General features: G+C 41.9%; 1 protein-coding gene across 3 annotated transcripts in view; it reads left to right on the plus strand.

Annotated features, from left to right (window-relative positions):
• Window positions 1–14,418, plus strand: part of LOC139278924 (zinc finger protein 821-like) — a 41,585-nt gene extending 27,167 nt beyond the window's left edge. For 2 of the 3 annotated variants that reach the window (XM_070898190.1, XM_070898191.1), the window contains exon 5: window positions 3,711–6,311. In XM_070898190.1, coding sequence (XP_070754291.1) covers window positions 3,711–4,278 — 568 coding nt within the window. In that variant the 3' untranslated portion in view covers window positions 4,279–6,311. Of the gene's footprint in view, window positions 1–3,710; window positions 6,312–13,264 lie in introns of those variants that run through there. The other variant, XR_011596383.1, reaches the window with a different exon arrangement.
• The last annotated feature ends 6,096 nt before the right edge of the window (window positions 14,419–20,514 follow it).

Genomic DNA, 20,514 nt, shown 5'->3' on the forward strand with positions numbered 1-20,514 from the left:
TTGTGAGAAAGTGGGCACATAACTAATGAATCAGAATCTGCCCCACCCAACATCTACACAGACTCATTTTCCAAAAAGGGTTATTGGATAGTCATCAGAAGCAGAACTAAATAATGGAATTAATTTTGGGGAACATTTTGCAGCAATTTAAAAGGAGTACTGACCCCCCCCCCCCCCCCCCCCAAGGTTTTCCTTTATGAACATTCATCTAGCAGAAACCCTGGTTGATTTCTTCCTCACCTGGGTACAGGGGCACTGAGGAACATTGTAATGACCCTACTACTACTCTGTCTGAGATCAACTAATTCAGTGCAGGCTGAGAATTGAAGCTGAAACCTTCTGGTCTGTACGACATCTAGGGGGAGCTAGATGAATGTTCATAAAGGAAAACCTTTTGGGAGTAGAAAAAGTCAATACCCCTTTTTAAATTGAAGCAAAATGTTCCCAAAAATTAATTCCATTGCTTTAGTTTGACAGTAGAAGCTCTATTGATAGAATATTCAAAGTACAAAATCCCAATGAATGGAACAGAAGTTTGTGGGTGTAAACCTCATTCTATGCTGAGCTCAGTGAGGATGGCTGTCGGGGTGCTACAATTGACTTCCGAAGCCCTTGGCAAGAGAGGGTAAAAACTCGGCCAGAGTTTGCACTCTTGATTTCTCTCTGATGAAGGCTGAAACTGATTCAGCTATACTACTGCAAACCCTTCAATCCCCATCCAACATCCCCGGTACTGGAATAGCCTGCTGATACTCGTCACTAAAGTGAAACTTTGGGACTGTCAACAGGCTATTTGACTATAGGAGCATCACAGCAGAGCCCTGATGGTTTCCTTGCCCTACTTCCATAACCACACATTTACCGCAGGGGTTACTGGATAGTGATCAGGCCCAGTATTTCCTTCCGTAATCCAAGAAATCTGGGGCAATTCCGTTGGTCGATCCTGTTTTTTCTGCCTTTGCCAGCTGAGATGCTTTATATTCTTACAGGTTTACCTGGCAGCGGGTTTGTGAAAATCTAGACATCTGTTTAATTAAACTAGATTGATTTTGAGAGCGAGGTGGTGAGCCATGTATGCTTTAACCCGCCAAATCCCCCAGGCTACATTTTACAATATGTTCTAGTTGGCATTCCCAGGTGAGCTGCTTCACAACAAAAATTAGTGGTGGGGCTTGCTATTTCCTTTCCAGTCTTTCTTACATATAAATGTCTGCTGCACACAAAATGGCCACCGGATTTACCAACGTAAAGCAAAAAATGTACAAGACCTTTTAACAAGCACTAATTCATGCTGAATAATGTATTCCCTTCCCTCACCTTCACATGGTCCATCTCCATGCCTCCAACTCTTCCCTGCCTTTACTCAACTTCTCTGTGACCATTTCTGGGGATAGGTTATCGACAAGCATCCACTATCTACTAACTCCCACAGCTATCTGGACTACAGTTCCTCTCGCCATCCTTCCTGTAAGGACTCTATTCCATTCTCCCAGTTTCTTTATCTCTGTCGCATCTGTTCTGAAAACACCACCTTCCATACTAATGCTTCCGATATGTCTTCCTTTTTCCTCAACTGAGGATTACCCTCTACAGTGGTTGACATGGCCCTCGACTGTCCGTTCCATTTCCTGCACTTCTCTCACCCTTTCCCCTCCCTTCCAGAACCGAGGTGAGGACAAGGGGTACCCTATCTTTCACCCCACCAGCTTCCACCTTCAACTGATCACTTTCCGCCACGTCAAGTGTGATCCCGCCACCAAACACATCTTCCTCTCCCCTCCCCTCTCAGCATTCCGAAGGGACTGTTCCCTTCGAGACATGCTGATCCACTCCCCTTCCCACAGCACCTTCCTGTGCAAGCATAGGAGATGCAACACCTGCTTTTTACCTCCTCCCTTCTCACTATCCAGGGCCCCAAACACTCTTTCCAGGCGAAACAGCGATTTACTTGCTGCACTTGCAATTTAGTATACTGTATTCGTTGCTCACAATGCGGTGGTCTCTACATTGGAGAGACTAAATACAGTTTGGGTGATCGCTTTGCGAAACACCTCTGTTCTGTCCATGAGCGTGACCCCGACCTGACAATTCTCTGCTCCACTCCGACTCTGACCTCTGTCCACGGCCTCTTACACTGTTCCAACGAAGCTCAACGTAAGCTCCAGGAACAGCATCTCAGCTTTCGATTAGGCATTTTACAGCCTTCTGGACTCCACATAGAGCTCAACAATTTCAGACCATAACCTCTATCCCTATTTTTTCATATCAGCTTTTGATTTTGCCATTCCCATTTACACCTCTTCTAGACTTTCTTTACTTGTCCCATTACCATCTCCTTTTGTCATAGTCACTCCTGCCTTCCACCCTGTTCTTTCCTCCCCTGCCCCCTTAAAATCTGTTACATCTCTAACTTTTTCCAGCAAGGACATCTACCTGAAACTTTAACTCTTTCTTTCTCCGTAGATGCTGCCTGACCTGTTCAGTATTTCCAGCATTTTCTGTTTTTGTTTCAGATTTCTAGCATCTGCGGTATTCTGCTTTTGAATAACTTAATGTTTTTGCTTCAATAACAAAGCCCAAAGCATTATTTTTTTTCTGTAATATGGCAGGAAAAAACTGTAATGCAAGGATAATTAATTTGTTTTCTAGTGATCATTGGTGTATGCTAGTTCACATTTAGAATTTGGACTCCAGTTACCTAAACATTGCAGAATGCTTTGAGTCCAATTTTTTAAAAAAAGGCAAAAAAGTACCCTAACATAACTCATTACATCTCTCTTAAAGATGGACATGATGCAATTTTGAAATAAGTACAAATATCTTATTTACTCCTTAGATGAACATTAAATGTTCATTCCTGTTATAAAAGCTCAGTAATTATTTTATTAAATCATTCCTGCTGTTTTGTCATTTTTGCATGTCTATTCTCCTAAAACAGAATGGAATGGGTTGTTGAACAGCAGGATTTAGTTAACCAGATCAGACATTCCAAATAGAAAGAACTTTAGCAAATGTTTGAAGTTAAACGTCAGGCATGTTAAACATTTCCCATTGTGGTAACACTCGCCTCTTGAGTCAGAGGGTTTTTATTTGAACCAGAGATTTGAGCACGTAACCTAGACTGATGCTCCAGTGTAGTACAGAGGGAGTGTTGCACTGTCGTCTGTTGGATGAGACATTAAACCAAGACCGATCTGCCCTCTCAGGTGGTCATAAAAGATTGCATAGAATATCGAAGAAGAGCAGGGAGGTTCTCCCAGTGTCTTGGTTGACATTTATCCCTTATCCAACATCACTAAAACAGATTGCTATTTTGTGGAATGATGCTGTGTGAATTGGTTGCCATGTTTCTTTACATGACATGACTAGTGTTGGCTGTAGAGCACTTCGGGATGTCCTGAAGTCATAAAAGATGCTATATAAATGAGTTATTTTTTCTTTTTTGCTTTTGAGCAGCTTTTAATAAACTGTCTTTATTACTTCCTGATCTTGAGGAGTTGTATCTATTTAGTGCAGAATATTAAGAGAACCTATAAAAGTGAACAGTCAATATATTTAAAAATTTTTATTTCTGGATATAGACAGTTATGAACCCCTATATAGGGGATTAATTTAGATTTGCTGTTTCAAAAATGTGGGAACCTTCCCCTTTTAAATGTAAACAAGCCACTATTTTTTTCTGATTTCTGCTTGGGATGTTGAATTTACAGTGTGAAGTTGCCTGATGGAAAACCTGATATCAATGATAACACTGAGAGGACTTCTGTATCTGAAGAAGCAGGACCGTTGTGGAATACAATGGTAGCTGCAGGGATGCTGTTTGTCTGCGAAACATGTATAACATACAGAAATCTTATTGAGGCTCAAGAGACTTCAGTCCGTAAGTGGATGGTTCGTAGACAGAATGAGCCCCTACATGTCCGTTTGCAAAGGTTAGAGCGTGAACGGACTGCCAAAAGACTTAAACGTGCCAATGAATCGACGGATGAAAGGGAGATGCGGAGGCTGAGAGATCGTGAGGCTAAACGTCTTCAGAGAATGCAGGAGTCTGAAGACCAGAGGGCTAGGAGGTTGCAACGTGACCGGGAGGCTATGCGAATGAAAAGGGCAAGTGAGACACCAGAAAAACGACAGGCAAGACTCATACGCGAGAGAGAAGCAAAACGGATAAAGAGACGTTTACAGAAGATAGACCCAAGTCTGTCGGTTCATATTTCTCAGAATTCAATGCCGGAGATGAACTCATTCCAGCTTCATGTGGCTTGTCCCAGTCTGTAAAATGAACATAAAGTTATGGAACTTTGACTTTATTTTTACTCTGAAATGAAAACTACTCTCCAGAGATTCATCTAGAATTTATTCTGCAGTTCAAGCTCTGGGAGACAACAAAAGCCAGAAACATCAAGAGATTTGCGTCAGAAATATGGTAATAGTGCAGAGTAAAGGATGCAGAATACGAGTTCCTGCAGCTGTGAATTCACTTAATCTGCAGGAACGCGTATCAAACTGTAAAAGTCACATTTTTGATGAGCCAGTGATCACGAACCACAATGGATCTGTTACTTGGTTTAATTCTACTGACTGGAATTGTGTGGTCCATTTTTCTTATGTTAAATTATTTTACTGCACTTTAAAACAATGTAGCATGCTATAAATCTCGTGCTGAGTTCTTCCTCTACTGTGTTACTCGAGGACTTTGGCCAGGTTATTTCAAAGTAAGATCACAGAAGGCAAATGAGAAGATTCAATTTTAAGGCAAGCATGATGGGCACAATCTTAACACATAGGTACCATTCTGTAATGGACATTCCTCTGGAACTGAGTAATATACTCAGGTTATCGTATTTGGGCTAATTTGTAAACCAAAATAGGACTTTGGAGAAACTGAGGCATCTTCTGCAGTTCTACATTCATTTTAAATGTCATGATGTATATATTCAGAGCATTTATTTTTGAAAGCCATTGACTCAGGTGTGAATACCATCATCAGTGGGGAAACTCACAGGAACAAAATCTTTTATACTGGTCTGGTGTAATGAACTACTGTGATTTACTGACAATCAAAATATTGGTAAGGTTGACCAAACTGTCCCAGTACTATTAATACAATTCAGCTTTGAATGTGGTAAGTGTTGATAGCAATATTGAAATCCTTGATTACTGGACTGTAAATCATCATACCAACCTATCCTGTAGTTGGAATCACCAGCTTGATTGGATTGTATCTTTACATTTATTATATTTACAATACTTTAATCATATGCACATATATATGAACTTAGTGTTTTTTTTTTACAGGAGTCCAGGTTTCTTAATTAGCCTGAAAAATTATGACTTGAATTATTTTGGCCTCTGATGCTTATTAATGGCAGTAGCAGGTCAATCTCTTAATTAAGATTACTCCAGCAGTAAATTACTTGAATTTAAAATATGTTCTCAGTAACTTATATTTGAACACTGTGAAATGCTGATTTTCAAGTACTGGACTTAATTTGATAATGGAGTAAAATTGTGTTTGTTGGGCTACAAAAAGATTTACTTTAAAATCCAATATCATGTTTTGATTATATTAATATAAAATGGCAGGCAGGCACCCCATTATTATCCGCATCCTCCAAGTTTTCCTGAATTACTACTTGCAAGTACAGTTTTCCATCTAATTTAGACTTGTCTTGGTACCTGGTACCCCAAAAAAGATCCATGTGCAGTACAAAGGCTGCAGTACATTCCGTTTTGTTGGTTGGTTTGTACACCGCTTTAGTCTCTGTTTCTCAGTCCCCACACTGATGGGGACCTTCTGCAGTGAGGGGTACGCTTGGGGCTGGGATCATACTGTGCATAGGATGGCGCAGCACGGGCCAATAACGAGACTGAGAGGTCGTGAGGCTCAAATTGCGTACTTTGAATTCCAAATATAGAGGTCCTGTGGGAAGGAAGGAGGACAGTTGGAGCATGTGTGAGTTTGTGTGTATGTATTGGTACATGCGGCGGAGTCTGGTCTCCAGTCGTCTTGGATCCCCTGGCCACTGGACCAAGACCTTCCTCTGTCAAGCCCATGTGGTGGCTGGTGTGAAACTGCCACCCCACGTTAAAAGATTTCATGCACAGGCATCATCCATCATTTAAAATGAGTACTCATTTTTAGTTTGGAAGCAAGTCATCCTTGACCCCGAGGGATTGCCTATAATGTTGATGAGAATGTATGGGATTTCAAATAAGTAAGCCTCAAGTTGTTAAAAACCAGAACGTGCAAATTAAAGTTATGAAAATTACTTTCTTTGTGGACAATAAACATCAATCTTTATTTTGAATCTATTCCACTACCCTGGCATCTGTGTTGCTACATTTTGTGTTGTGCATGTGTTTTGCATCCATTGTTGCCTTTATCAAAGAATATTGATTAAAAATGAAAGTTGCTTGTGCCAATCAGGAAAATGATCAGGTGGAAGTCGGCTTGTGTGTAGAGAAGTGTAAAAGTAAGCAATCTATCTTGATCTGAGGATCACTTCTTCAGAAGGTTTTCATGGCTTTCTAATCAGGATGGAAGATGCAAGGTTTTCTCTTTTTTTTTAGAATGAACTATAATAAAACAACTGCAGTAGTGTAATGTATAACAATGTTGTCACAATATGCGGACAGATATTCCAATAAAAGTCCAACTATGTCCCTGCACATCACCTCCTTTCATGCCTTCCACCTCCAACAAACTAATTGAACAAAAATGCTCTGCTCTATTGCCTAGTTAGGCCCAATATCCTCCATCCATGGATAGTAATGCTCCAAAAGTACATCTCTTATATACATGTAAATGTTTTAATTTTAATTACTTCAGAAAATGCATCAATAGACTTTGATAAAGTTTGCCCTGTGTGTTTATTTGGATTTGATTTTAAGTTTCAAAGGAAGCTTTAGTGCCGTATTCATTTTTCGGGACAAATACTCTAGATGTATTTTGCACTGTTTATAAAAAAAAAAATGTGCACACTGAATATTACCATTAGTTAATGGATTTGTGTACTTTTGTGTGCATTTTCAAAAGGGTGGTCCTCAAAGCTAGATACAGGTACTACAATTGTCTTATTGTCGTGCCTCTTAATGGGGTCAAGTTTCGGCCTGAGTTGCTCCTATTTTTTTGGGAACAACTGGTTTAGAATGGAGTATCTTAGAAATTGCAATTCTTGGCATTTAGTTTGCTCCAGTTCTAGTCAGTTAGAACAGTTTCACTTTGGAACAGAATTTTTTTTTTCAAAAGGGGGCATGTCCAGCCACTTACGCCTGTCTTGAAAATTTAGGCAGTGAAAACTTACTCCAAACTAACTTAGAATGGAGTAAGTGCGATTTTTGTACGCTCAGAAAAACCTTGCCTACACTTTACAAATCAGGCGTAGGTTACAAATCAGGCGTAGGGAACGGGGGGGGTGGGGAAGGAAAGTAATTAAATTCTACAAGCATTCAACAGTCGTACTTATACAAATAAAGAGCCATCCTGAATAAAAAATTATAAACAAAGCAAAGACAAAATATTCACTGTTCCTACCTGTGTGAAGTAGCAGCAGCCTTCGAGCTGCGGTGCTTCAGGCAGGCCTTCCTTCCATCTCGGAGACGGGCAGCGTCAGTGGCTCGACGGCAGCCGAAGAAACAGCAAGCAGCCTTCGAGCTGCGAAGGAGGCTGAGGCCATTCGTCCACGGGATAGGGGCGGCGGCAGTGGCTCGACAGCAGCTGAAGAAACAGCAAACAAGCAGCCTTCGAGCTACGAGGGAGACTGAGGCCATTAGGACAGGGACAGGGAGAGGCAGCCAGATAGCCACTTTGAAACTTAAATTTGCAGAATGGGTGGTACATTGTCAACACCATGGATTATGCAATGGTTCGCCATCAATTCACTGCATTGGAGAGAATTGATTAGAGTTCACCGCACCAGGAACGTCATAGCCCACAGGTTGATGGGCAGGAGACCTTACCCACGTCGACAAGATACCTGGACATGAGCGAGGCTGATTGTGTCAAAAGGGTGCGTTTCCGCAGAGAAGTTGTCACTGAGATCTGTGATATGCTGAGAGCAGATTTGCAGCCCAGAAGCAGAACGCCAACTGCCTTGTCTGTTGAACTGAAGGTAACAACTGCACTTTCTATGCCTCGGGATCGTTTCAAGCTACAACTGGAGATGTGTGTGCCATCTCTCAACGTGCAATACATGCCCGCGTTTACCTGGTCACGGCTGCACTGTGTGCGCGAAGGAATGACCATCAATTTCCCAATGACCGCACAAGCGATCCATGACAGGGCTGTGGGCTTCTTCAGGATTGCCGGCTTCCCAAAGGTACAGGGCTGCATTGATTGTACCCACATAGCCTTGCGAGCACCTGTGGAGGATTCTCAGCCGGAATAGGAAAGGTTTCCACTCCATCAATGTGCAGCTCGTGTGTGACGACAAGCAGCGCATCGTGTCAGTTGATGCGAGATACCCTGGCAGCACCCACGATGCGTTCATCCTACGCGACAGCGTTATATCTGATATGTTTGAGCAGCAGCCAGAAGGGCAGAGCTGGCTACTGGGAGATAAAGGGTACGGCCTGACCACCTGGCTCATGACGCCCCTACGCGTGACACGGACAGAAGCTGACCGTCAATACAACATGGCGCACATTGCGACGCGCAGCATCATTGAGAGGACCATTGGCACATTGAAACAGCGATTCCGATGCCTGAACCATTCCGGAGGCCACTTGCAATACTCTCCTCAGATTGTCGGTCACTTCACTGTTGTGTGCTGCATGCTCCATAACTTAGCCATCTGGTAATGGAACCAGAAGACCCACGTGAGGGTCCAGTGCATGATATTACGGAAGAGCAGGATGTGGATGATGACGACGACAATCAGGAAAGCATGCAAGTGCCTGATGCTGGAGCACGCGGTCGGAGGAGGGCCGTCCATCGTGCTCCTTTAACGATTGCTCAAGCCTTGCGCCAGCAGCTCATCCGTGAACGCTTCAACTATTGATGCCTGAGGGCTCTGCGACCACTGTTGTGCATGGACATGTTTATTCTTTGCAGTTGTTCCTACATTGTGTTGTGTTAATGGAAGATGAATCAGTTTTAATGAAAAAATATTTTATTGAAAAGTTAACGTCACTCTAATAAAAATACTTGTATCAAACTTTACTTTTTAATATGACTCTTGAAGATCACTTAAAGACTTTAAGATCACTTAATTTGTAAAGTTACAAAACAATCTCAATGTGAAAAATCTTACACTCTTAAGATCACTTAAACTTCAGGATCACTTTTTAGGTGCAAAATTAAATAAGATACAAAATGTGAGAGTATTTACACTATAAGATCACTTAAGTTGTAAAGTTACAAAACTTACAAAACAATTTCAATTTGAAAAACGCTACTATAGCTACATCAAGAACAAGAACAAAAGCAGCAAAGAAAGGCTACAAATCTCTCATCCACATCTCGGTGAATGTTCACTTCTTCATGGGGGTGTCATTTGATTGGCCGGGCTGTGTGCCCTTATTGCAGCAGCTACCTCACCCAGGCCCTCCCTGACGGCCTGTGCCGTCGATTGCACTCCCTTGGACATTCCCTCCCTAAGTGTCAATACTGCTATTTCTCCCGTCAGGATCGTCACCTCTTCACCCACTGCATTGACGCCACCGATGAGTGATCAGGTAAGCTCATTGGTCTCCATACCCAATGCCACAACCTGAGCCGCATCTGTTGCACGCTGCATCTCAGGAGAGCGTGTCTCCAATCTCCTTCTCCTCTGCCTAGGTCCGCCTCGTGGCACCACTACACTGGGAGGCGCGGGCACGGACAGTGGGACGCTCTGTGTTCCAGACGGCAGTACTAGAGAGAGGCGCGGGCTGGGATAGTGGGTGAATGGGTGTAAACTGCTCCATGATATCACCAGCACCACTGGGACCCGCAACGTCGGAATCAAAACCATGGAAGGTGGAACCAGAACCTATGCGAGTGGGAGGCGCAGGCTCGGACAGTAGTGCACTGACTGTAAACTGCTGCATTACACCAGCAGCACCACTGGGACCCGCAACATTGGAATCAAAACCATGGAAGGTGGAACCAGAACCTATGCTTAGGGGTTGAAACTCTGATGCCCCTTGATGGGGGCTCAAACATTAATTTGGAAGCTCTCCCCTGCAGACATTTCAGTCATTGCTGCTATCATTCAGTCTGGATCGTCTGCATCTGGTTGTACTGGTTCTTGTTCTGTATCTTCAGGATCCTCAGGGTTGGCAGCAGTAGCATCATCATGTTCTGCAAAATACATCAGAACAGTCAAATGTTTAACAGCAAGGGAGGGAGCAGGATGGGTGGCATGAATACTCTCACACATAGGCCAGGCAGCAAGTTGATTTGAAGGGCCACGGTGCATTTTCAGGACTTGCCCTCTTCCTCGCGTGCAGGCCCAGCTTGTGCTGCACTGATTGTTTTTCTCCATGTACGACTCATCATAGCAGCTACCCTCTGTTCCAAGGGTGTCAGTGGATGCAGATTGGGCGTGCCTCCTCCTGTCCGAGTTGCTTCCCTTTTGTTGTGGGCCAATTTCTTCTGCAAAGAGTAAAATATAACTTTTTACAGAGTGTGTCAGTCTGCAAGGTGGGACATACAGATAGCCACGTTACAATTATGATTACATTAAAAATGGAAATATTACTTGCACTAACTACTTGACCAAGGTCGTGCCATTTCTTTTTACACTGGCTTCCAGATCTCATGGTATGCACCACTGTGCAGTAATCTTCTGCAACTTGGTTCCAGAGTTTCTTCATTTCTTTAGGTGGCACTTTTATACGACCTCTGTTGCTGGTATCTAGCTCCTACCATCTCTGCTCAATGACGTTGACTAATATCTTCACTTCCTCATGCAAGAAATTCTTTGTTCTTGGTGGACGTTGTTCCATTGCTGTATTGAATTGACACTCTGATTTTTCAAAACACACAGTCCTTAATTTGCATGCACCAATGCAGTACCTGTTCTGGAAGTTTAGCAGTGAAAAGCTGCACTCACTGATTTCAGCAGGTGATTTATTCAACAGTGCTGTTAAAAGCACTCCTTCAGGCACACAAAAATCACCAAAATTAAATCCCAAGCCTTTCCAGGGGCCCACGAGACAAATCAACACTTTTTTTTCCAAGTTCCTTTAAAAATGGCCGAGTGCCAATGTTTATGCGCTACTGCGCGTGCGCACGCACAAGGCTGCCGGCACGACGTTGTCTCATTTAAATTAGCCCCGCCCCCCCCACCACTTCTAGAATTGGCGCGACTCTGGCTCCGTCCCCTGCTGCTCTGTGCGCGCCGCGTCAAGCTCCCAAGGACCTGCAGGGTGCCGGAGAATCTGAAGGTATTTGTTTGACGCACTTTTGGGCGCAAAAAACGGGCGTCCAGGTTGGGGCTGCGCCGTTCTAGGCGCGGCCCGAAACTTCACCCCAATATATGTAATGTTAATTTTATTCCTCGTGAAATAGATACTGAACAAAGTCGACCTAGGATATTCCTTGATGGGATAGATGCATTAAAAAGGCACTATTAAAAATAGAATTGTAAATTGAATATTAGTTTTTCACACGAGCACAGCCCTGTAATTTTGTCCTCAAAGCCCACGTACTCGAATAATACTTTCTCCAATGTGCTTTGAGATGAGTTCTGTTGTGATTTTATTACCATTCTACATTTAAAAAAAAAATATCAACATGCTAGTCTTTAAGACTTAATTTACAAGAAATCTCCCTCACCGTTGGTAGTGGTACTTTATATAGTTGGGAGCCAAGTGTCTACTTGTTGGAATATGGGCCATGTTGAAACATGGGGTAAAGAAGAAGCTTGCTTTGCTTAAAGAAATAAAGGTATTGAACCTCTCGGCATTGACTATTTTTGCCACTAAAGTAAAAAGAAAACATCCATATTTCACTCTGATTTATAAATGTGTGACCTCGTGAATATCAAGGTCCTAGATCCATGTCCATTCCCAGACTGATGAGATAGAAGTCTGTCTTAATGCATTAGCATCCCTCACGATGAACATACAGTTTCAGCGGGCAAAAATAAATATGTGACTCGAGCTGCGGGCTGAACCAATCCCTCTCGACTGTTTCATCCTTCAATGGACTGTTTTTATTTAGAAAAGCTGATTTGCAAAAACATTTTGAAACAATTATTTAATGAATTTGTACTTTTAATGTAGCAACTTCAGTGTGTGTAAAAAGAATAATAATTTGCTAATACGTATCTTTGTGTAAGAATGCTGGAAGTTTATCTGTAAAGATTGGATTTTCATATTGAGAGCATCAGTTTGCATATTTTCAAATGCTTTAGGATCCATATAGGATTTTGAACACTGGAGCATGAACTTTTTTGATTTCCTGTGATACATCTTATCCCCTAAGACAAAGGTTGCTCACCATTTGTGGGGGGGTAATAGTTTCATAAATTGTTAAACACTTATTGGAGATACTTGTAATTCCAATATGAGAATCATGTAAACATTATTTTAAAATGCAACCAAATGTGTTTTCTGAAATACAATTTTGTAATGATTGTTTGCTGTGGGCAATGGATAGGTACATCGTGCGGTGTAGTACTGAGCCATACAGACCAGGAAGATCCTAGGTCAAAAAATAAAATACTACAGATGTTGGGAAATAAAAACAGGCCTTTGGTCAATCCCTGGATTGCGCTGAGTTAGCTGACTTCTGCTAGTTTCGGGGTAAAATGACAATTGGCCTGACGAGAAAGGGGAAAAATCAGAGGAGGACACTGACCCCATTAGTGTGCCTTTGGAGGTTGGGAAAGGACCAGAATGCACTCAGCAATGTTAAGTCACACTGGAATTGTACCCTCATGTTGTGAACTGCCTTCAGAAGAGGGGCAAACATTAAAGCAAAAGATATCTGCTTATCAACCGAGTGAGTTTTCTAAATGTTTCAACCCTTCCCTCACTGGATGTTTGGTAAATATCTAAATTTAATATTTATTGCTGATGAGAAAAGAGGGTTAAGATAGAATGTGGCATGTAACATCAGTAAATAGGCCAAAACCTTGGTGTATAATGAGGTGAATGTTATTTGTGCTACAATATGTCTTGGTCAGCCAATCATCCTCTAGAAGGCAAATGCCAGTTTCTAGTCTACTTCAATGGAAAATCAGATGATTGGTACTTTATTACCATTGGCTCTGACTAATTTTACATTAATAATTTTACATTACATTAACATACACAATTTTGAAATTTGCAGATGACACGAAACTTGGAAGTGTAGTAAACACTGAGGAAGATAGTAATAGACTTCAAGAGGACAGAGGCTGGTGGAATGAGCGGACACATGGCAGATGAAATTCAACGCAGAAAAGTGTGAGGTGATACATTTTGGTAGGAAGAATGAGGAGAGACAATACAACTTAAGTGGTACAATTTTAAAGGGGGTGCAGGAGCAGAGAGTCCTGGGGGTGTTTGTGCACAACTTTTTGAAGGTGGCAGGACAGGTTAACAAAACAGTTAATGCATAGGGCATCTTGGGCTTTATAAATAGAGGCATAGCGTACAAAAGCCATGAAGTTGAGCTAAACGTATATAAAACACTAGTTTGGCCCCAGTTGGAATATTTTGTCAAATTCTCGGCACCACACTTTAGGAAGGATGTGAAAGCTTCAGAGAGGGTACAGAGGAGATTTAGTAGAATGATTCCAGGGATGAGGGAGTACAGTTACATGGAGTGGAGAAGCTGGAGTTGTTCTCCTAGCAAAGAAGACTAAGTGGAGATTTGGTAGTGTTTAAAATCATGAAGGGTTTAGATAGAGTAAATAAAGAGAAACTGTTTCCAACCGTCAATAACCAGAGGGCACAGATTTAAGGTGATTGGCTAAAGCACCAGAGGTGTCTTGAGGAAAAACTTTATGCAACGAGTGGTGGATGCAGATTAAATAGTAGTCTTCAAAAGGGAATTGGCTGAATACTTAAAGGAGAAAAATAGTAGGGATATGGGGAAAGAGCGGAGGAGTGGGACTAACTGGATTGTTCTTCAAAAGAGCTGACGCAGACTCGACGGGCCCAATGGCTTCCTTCTAGTCTATATTATTCTTTGATTCTATTATTTTGTGCCTACCTACACTATAATGTAAAGAAAAAGAGCTTAACCAAGTTGGGTATATTCAGAAACAACTTTCCTTTCTCTTACTGCCTAATCCAAATATAAGATTTGGTGCTAACATTTATTAAAAGAAAGGTTTAAATATTTGAAATGTTTTGCACAGAAGTCTTCATGAATTGATCCTACATTAAAATCTGTGTAATTGCTAGATACATTTACCCTTCAGAATAATAAACTAGAATAACCATGTTGATCTATTCATTATTTATTGCTCACTGACTGACCAGTTCTAAATTCCTGATTACCCATCTCTTGCTATATTGCTTTGAGATGGTTAAACCATTATTCCATGCAAGTATCCTTTTAAATACTTGATTTTATTCATTCCTGTGATGTGGGCGTCTCTCTGGCAATACCAGTATTTATTGTCAATCCCTAATTGCCCTTTGATGCAATTGCTAAGCCATTTCAGAGGATAGTTAAGAGTTAACCACATTGCTGTGGGTCTGGAGTCACATATAGGCCAGACCGGGTAAGGACGGCATATTTCCTTCCTAAAAGGCATTAGTGAACCAGGTGGGTTTTTACAACAATCCAGTAGTTTTATAGACACTATCGCTGATGGCTTTTTACTTAATTAACTGATTTTAAATTTCCCAGCTGTCATGGTGGGATTTGAACTCTTGTTTCTGGATCATCAGTCCAGGCTTCAGGATTACTAGTCCCTTAACATAATCATTGATACCGTACCCAGATTGAGTCAGTGACTTTTTTTCTTTGTAGGCTCAGATTCATAATTGTATTCATCTTAAATCAGCGCAACAACAGTAAATCTGTTTCAGCAATTGCAGGGGAAAATCTAGTTACTTTGAACACATTTGAAAACTGCAGTGTTTTTTAAAAAAAAACTAAAGTAGCTGGAACTTGATGGACTAAATGTTCATTGAATTTATTTTTTAAAACCAACATCAATCACCCACAAGTCTGATTTATCTTTAGTGTGCATTGACCTTTTTGTGTTAGTGTAAAGTTTGTATCCACAACGGCAGGCTTTGTTGTGTTTTTTATGTTGTATGATGTGAGTTGTGTCAAGCTTTTTGCAAGTACATAAACACGCTCAGAATAACCACACAACAAATTATTTTACTTCTACGTTGGTTAGATTTCATAGAATCATACAGTACAGAAGGAGGCTATTTGGACCTTTGAAAGAGCTATACAATTTGTCCCACTTCCCTGCTCTTTCCCCATCACCCTGCAATTTTTCCATATATAGCCAATTCCCTTTTGAAAATTACTGTTGGAATCTGCTTTCATCACCCTTTCAGGCATTACATTCCAGATCATAACTTGATTGAAGCCATAAGATGATTTATCGCCAATGTTATTGGTCCTTTTTTTAAAAATAAAAAGTATTATTTCCCCATGAACCTTAAACAATTTTTAATTGGATCATGCTCAAATTGCTCATTTTACCCAATTTCTGACAAAAGGTGTTAAATACAGGTGTGGTTGAATCAGTTTGAAGCATAAACCAATGTTGTCTTCACTTTTCTTTTTGAATGGAGATAATCAAAGATTTCACTGAAAGAATGATTTATGGAATAACATTTTTAAATGAGTATTTGTTAGGATATTTTATTCAGACAATCCTTAACATGGTGCTGATGTGCTGCCTTACAAAGCAGTGTAAAAGAGGAGTTACTCTTGTGAAGCAAGAATGCTGCTACTTCCCATCAGGAACTCTTGTTTATGTTGAGCATTTTTAGTTGTAACTATTTTACAGAACACTTGCAAAAATGTTGTGTTTGTATGTTTTTTTTTAAAAAGCCTGGAATTTCAAATATTCAAGCCCTTCTGCTGTTCTATGTATGCTGAAGTTCAATAAATCTTGATTTGAAAATCTCAAACAGTAGTTTTTTTTGCTTTGATTAATCTGTTTTTAATTTTTATCTTCTGGACATGCAGGGAAGGAAAAGCAACATGGGATGTAGTGCAAGTAATCATCTTTGCTTGAGGTACTGTACCTACCATAATAAGTTCTTATTTAATTCTGCCTAACTTCTGGTGGAGATGTCTTGTAGGAATACAAAATTATATGATGACTGATCTATTACAAATTGATGGAGAAAATGTTGATATGATTTCAAATATTCAAAAAATCCTTGCTGCAATTGTTTTGGTATTGGTCCCCTTTCAGACCGGCTGATTTTTTTTTTAGAATACTGTGCTCCCTTAATGGCTCAGTAAATTTACCCGGCTGAGTTATACAGCTTTAATGTTTAATGCATGGGCTGTGGTGGCCTGGCTGGCCTCAGCTAAGGGAGTAGTTGAGAGGCTATAATTGACCTTGATATCATGGGCTAAGGGGTGACCCCTGTTGCAAAGTCTATGTCGACCTCAGGTGAGGATAGGATCTAGCTGGACTGATGCCCCCAATCAACAGCCTGCAGCTACTCGCTGTCCAGGCTAATGGATGAGGTACTGGAGGATTGCTGACACCCGTGGAGTCGTACAAGCACGAGCATCTTCAGGAGAGGAAAGAAGAAAACTGCAGGAAAAAACATTGTCATCTATACACGGTGAATCTGAAAAGTAAATAATTAGTAAAGAACCCATGATGTTACATCAGTATCTTGTACGTGTACCAAGGTACTTTCCTCTTGGATGGCTCCCCAGGCTCAGTGTCTGCATGCAGCCGAGCAGAGCGAGGAGACCCCTGCCCCCTCCAACAAGGAGTTTCCACTGCTGTCACTCTTTACCATCTGTTCTTGCTCACATGTGATCTGTGACAACATTATCTCACGATGGCCCCACCGAGGTGTGCGTATTGCGCTGGTGCTGGTTTGCGTTCTGTGAGGCGACGCTGTGCCCTCCGAGGCAGAAGGCTCCTCCTGAGGAGTATTGTTCCTCTTGCTCTTGGACAGTGGGAGGAGCTCCTGATAGACCTGTTGAAGAGTAAAAACATGATTTAAATATGACATTTCAAGTGTAGACACATACCATTATTCACATCATCACCATTCATTTTCTAATCGCGTAAGGCCCCATGAGTGACTGATGAAAGGCATGCAACTGCCTGGATAATAATTCTGTCACCAGCTTGTTCTATTGAAGCCCTCTCCATCCCCCACTTCCGGAACCTCCACCACAACACCAATAGTGAGTGCTGCCTCCTCCGCACTTGACAAATGGAAGATCAGCTGAGGGCCTTCTCCTGTTCTCTCCTCCTCATGGTGGGCAATCTTTTCCTGCAAGGAGGCAAAGAGGAGAATTAACGAGACTGATGGAATGACTGTCATTAATGGAATGGCATACAACTTCAGAGACTGTGATGGAGTGGTTTGGCAATACCAAGTTGCCTCCGTTTGTGCTGTTACTTGCTTTCATTGCATAACGATGATGCTGAGTGTGAGGAGTGGAAATTAAGACTGGGACCTTTTATAATGTAAAAAGAAACAGATGGATGAAAGTCTAAGAGATCTTGAGCTGAGTAACTTTGTGCAGGAGTATGGTTGGCAATGCACAGTGGTGGGAATGTGATGACCGGTACAGCATCGTCCAGGTAAGTGCAAGTTTATACTTTTCCTGACTGTAGATCATTAAACCTTTTCCTGCACTATACCCAGGTGTGAGGCACGACGGAGTTTGCCGTAATCTCTTCGGCTATATTAAGCCACACTGATTTAGTCTGTTGGGGAGGTCTCTTCCTGCCATCTACAGGGAAGGGAACCTCCCAACATGCCCTCACTCCCTCAAGATGCTGGAAGGACTCATCATTTAAACCTTTCTCTGCCTTTCAGATGTCACGGTATAGACCTCCACTCACTAATACGAGCTTCACAAAAGAAAATCCGACTGTCAGCAAACAAGGCCATATACCGGCCAGAAGCGCGTCTTCCGGTGATATCACCAGACCCGCTCCTATTAAATGGAATGGGAAATGCGCAGGATGGGCCTAATAAGGCCCATTATGGCAAGATCTTATTTTTAGTGTGTTTGTCACCCACCGTCGCCATCTCCCGTCCTCACCCAGGTAGAGGAAATCGCAGCTATTGTCCCAGATTTTGCTGGAGCGAGGCACTTTGCGACATGCCCTGTTAAACTTTCTAGATATGTGAAGAGAAAAAGATTAGTGAAGACAAATGTAGGTCCCTTGCAGTCAGAATCAGGTGAATTTATAGTTGGGAACAAAGAATGGCAGACTAATTGAACAAATACTTTGGTTCGATCTTCACTAAGGAAGATACAAATAACCTTCCGGAAGTACTAGGGGACTGAGGGTCTAGCGAGAAGGAGAAACTGAATGAAATCCTTATTAGTCAGGAAATTGTGTTAGGGAAATTAATGGGATTGAAGGCCGATAAATCCCCAAGGCCTGATAGTCTGCATCCGAGAGTACTTAAGGAAGTGGCTCTAGAAATAGTGGATGCATTGGTGGTCATTTTCCAACATTCTATACTCTCTTAGCTACCCTCCAATCCATAGGAACTGATCCAATGTAACCCCACTTTTTAAAAAAGGGAGAGAGAAAACCGGGAATTATAGACCGGTTAGCCTGACATCAGGGAAAATGTTGGGATCAATTATTAAAGATGTAATAGCAGCGCATTTGGAAAGCAGTGACAGGATCGGTCCAAGTCAGCATGGATTTATGAAAGGGAAATCATGCTTGACAAATCTTCTAGAATTTTTTGAGGATGTAACTAGTAGAGTGGACGGGGAGAACCAGTGGATGTGGTGTATTCGGACTTTCAAAAGGCTTTTAACAAGGTCCCACATAAGAGATTGGTGTGTAAAATTAAAGCACATGGTATAGGGGGTAATGTATTGACGTGGATAGTGAACTGGTTGGCAGACAGGAAGCAAAGAGCAGGAATAAACGGGTCCTTTTCAGAATGGCAGGCTGTGACTAGTGGCGTACCGCAAGGTTCAGTGTTGGGACCCCAGCTATTTACAATATACATCAATGATTTAGATGAAGGAATTGAAGGTAATATCTCCAAGTTTGCAGATGACACTAAGCTGGGTGGCAGTGTGAGCTGTGAGGAGGATGCTAAGAGGCTGCAGAGTGACTTGGACAGGTTAGGTGAGTGGGCAAATGCATGGCAGATGCACTATAATGTAGATAAATGTGAGGTTATCCACTTTGGTGGCAAAATCAGGAAGGCAGAATATTATCTGAATAGTGACAGATTAGGAAAAGGGATGGTGCAACGTATCATCATACATCAGTCATTGAAAGTTGGCATGCAGGTACAGCAGGCGATGAAGGCGGCAAATGGCATGTTGGCCTTCATAGCGAGAGGATTTGAGTGTAGGAGCAGGGAGGTCTTACTGCAGTTGTACAGGGTCTTGGTGAGGCCACACCTTGAATATTATGTAGTTTTGGTCTCCTAATGTGAGGAAGGACATTCTTGCTATTGAGGAAGTGCAGCGAAGGTTCACCAGACTGATTCCCAGGATGGCAGGACTGACATGTGAAGAAAGACTTCACATAGCTGCTGGAATTTAGAAGAATGAGAGGGGATCTCATAGAAATATATGAAATTCTGACGGGACTGGACAGGTTAGATGCAGGAAGAATGTTCCCGACGTTGGGGAAGTCCAGAACCAGAGGTCACAGTCTAAGGATGAGGGGTAAGCCATTTAGGACCGAGATGAGAAGAAACTTCTTCACTCAGAGAATTGTGAACCTGTGGAATTCTCTACCACACAAAGTTGGTGAGGCCAGTTTGTTAGATATATTCAAAAGGGAGTTAGATGTGGCCCTTACGGCTAAAGGCATCAAGGGGTATGGAGAGAAAACAGGAATGGGGTACTGAAGTTGCATGATCAGCCATGATCATATTGAATGGTGGTGCAGGCTCGAAGGGCCGAATGGCCTACTCCTGCACCTATTTTCTATGTTTATCCCTCACCCTTCAGCTCAAAGGGTTGGAAGTGTGAGTTGATAATGTGGGCATCTGGGAACCTGGTGAATTACAGGACCAACAGTCTGAACTCCTTAGCCAGTGAGATTTAAGGATTGAAAAAGAAAAACAACTGGAGAAGGAAATGGGGTGAATTAGTCAGTCAGGTACAGAAAGAGAAATAGCGAGGGAAAGAAAGATTGGAATAAGAGGGAGAAAAAGAGACAAAGGAAAAGTGAAAAAAATGTAAGTGATAAAAATATCTAAGAACAATTTACAACCTGTAGGAATGAGACTCTACAGTTCAGTTGTTCCCTTTTAGCCGTAAAGGTTGAGTGGCCGTGCAGCAACATATTCTCGTCATTAAGTACTAGCTCTAACTTTCTGCGGCAAGTTTAATTGGCAAATAATGTGCACATTCAGCAATTTCTTGAAACTCATGGGGAGGTTGAGGGCGAATTGCCATTTTTGTGATTCTCTCGCCAC

This window comes from Pristiophorus japonicus, chromosome 13, assembly GCF_044704955.1.
Source record: "Pristiophorus japonicus isolate sPriJap1 chromosome 13, sPriJap1.hap1, whole genome shotgun sequence".
NCBI classification, from domain to species: domain Eukaryota; kingdom Metazoa; phylum Chordata; class Chondrichthyes; family Pristiophoridae; genus Pristiophorus; species Pristiophorus japonicus.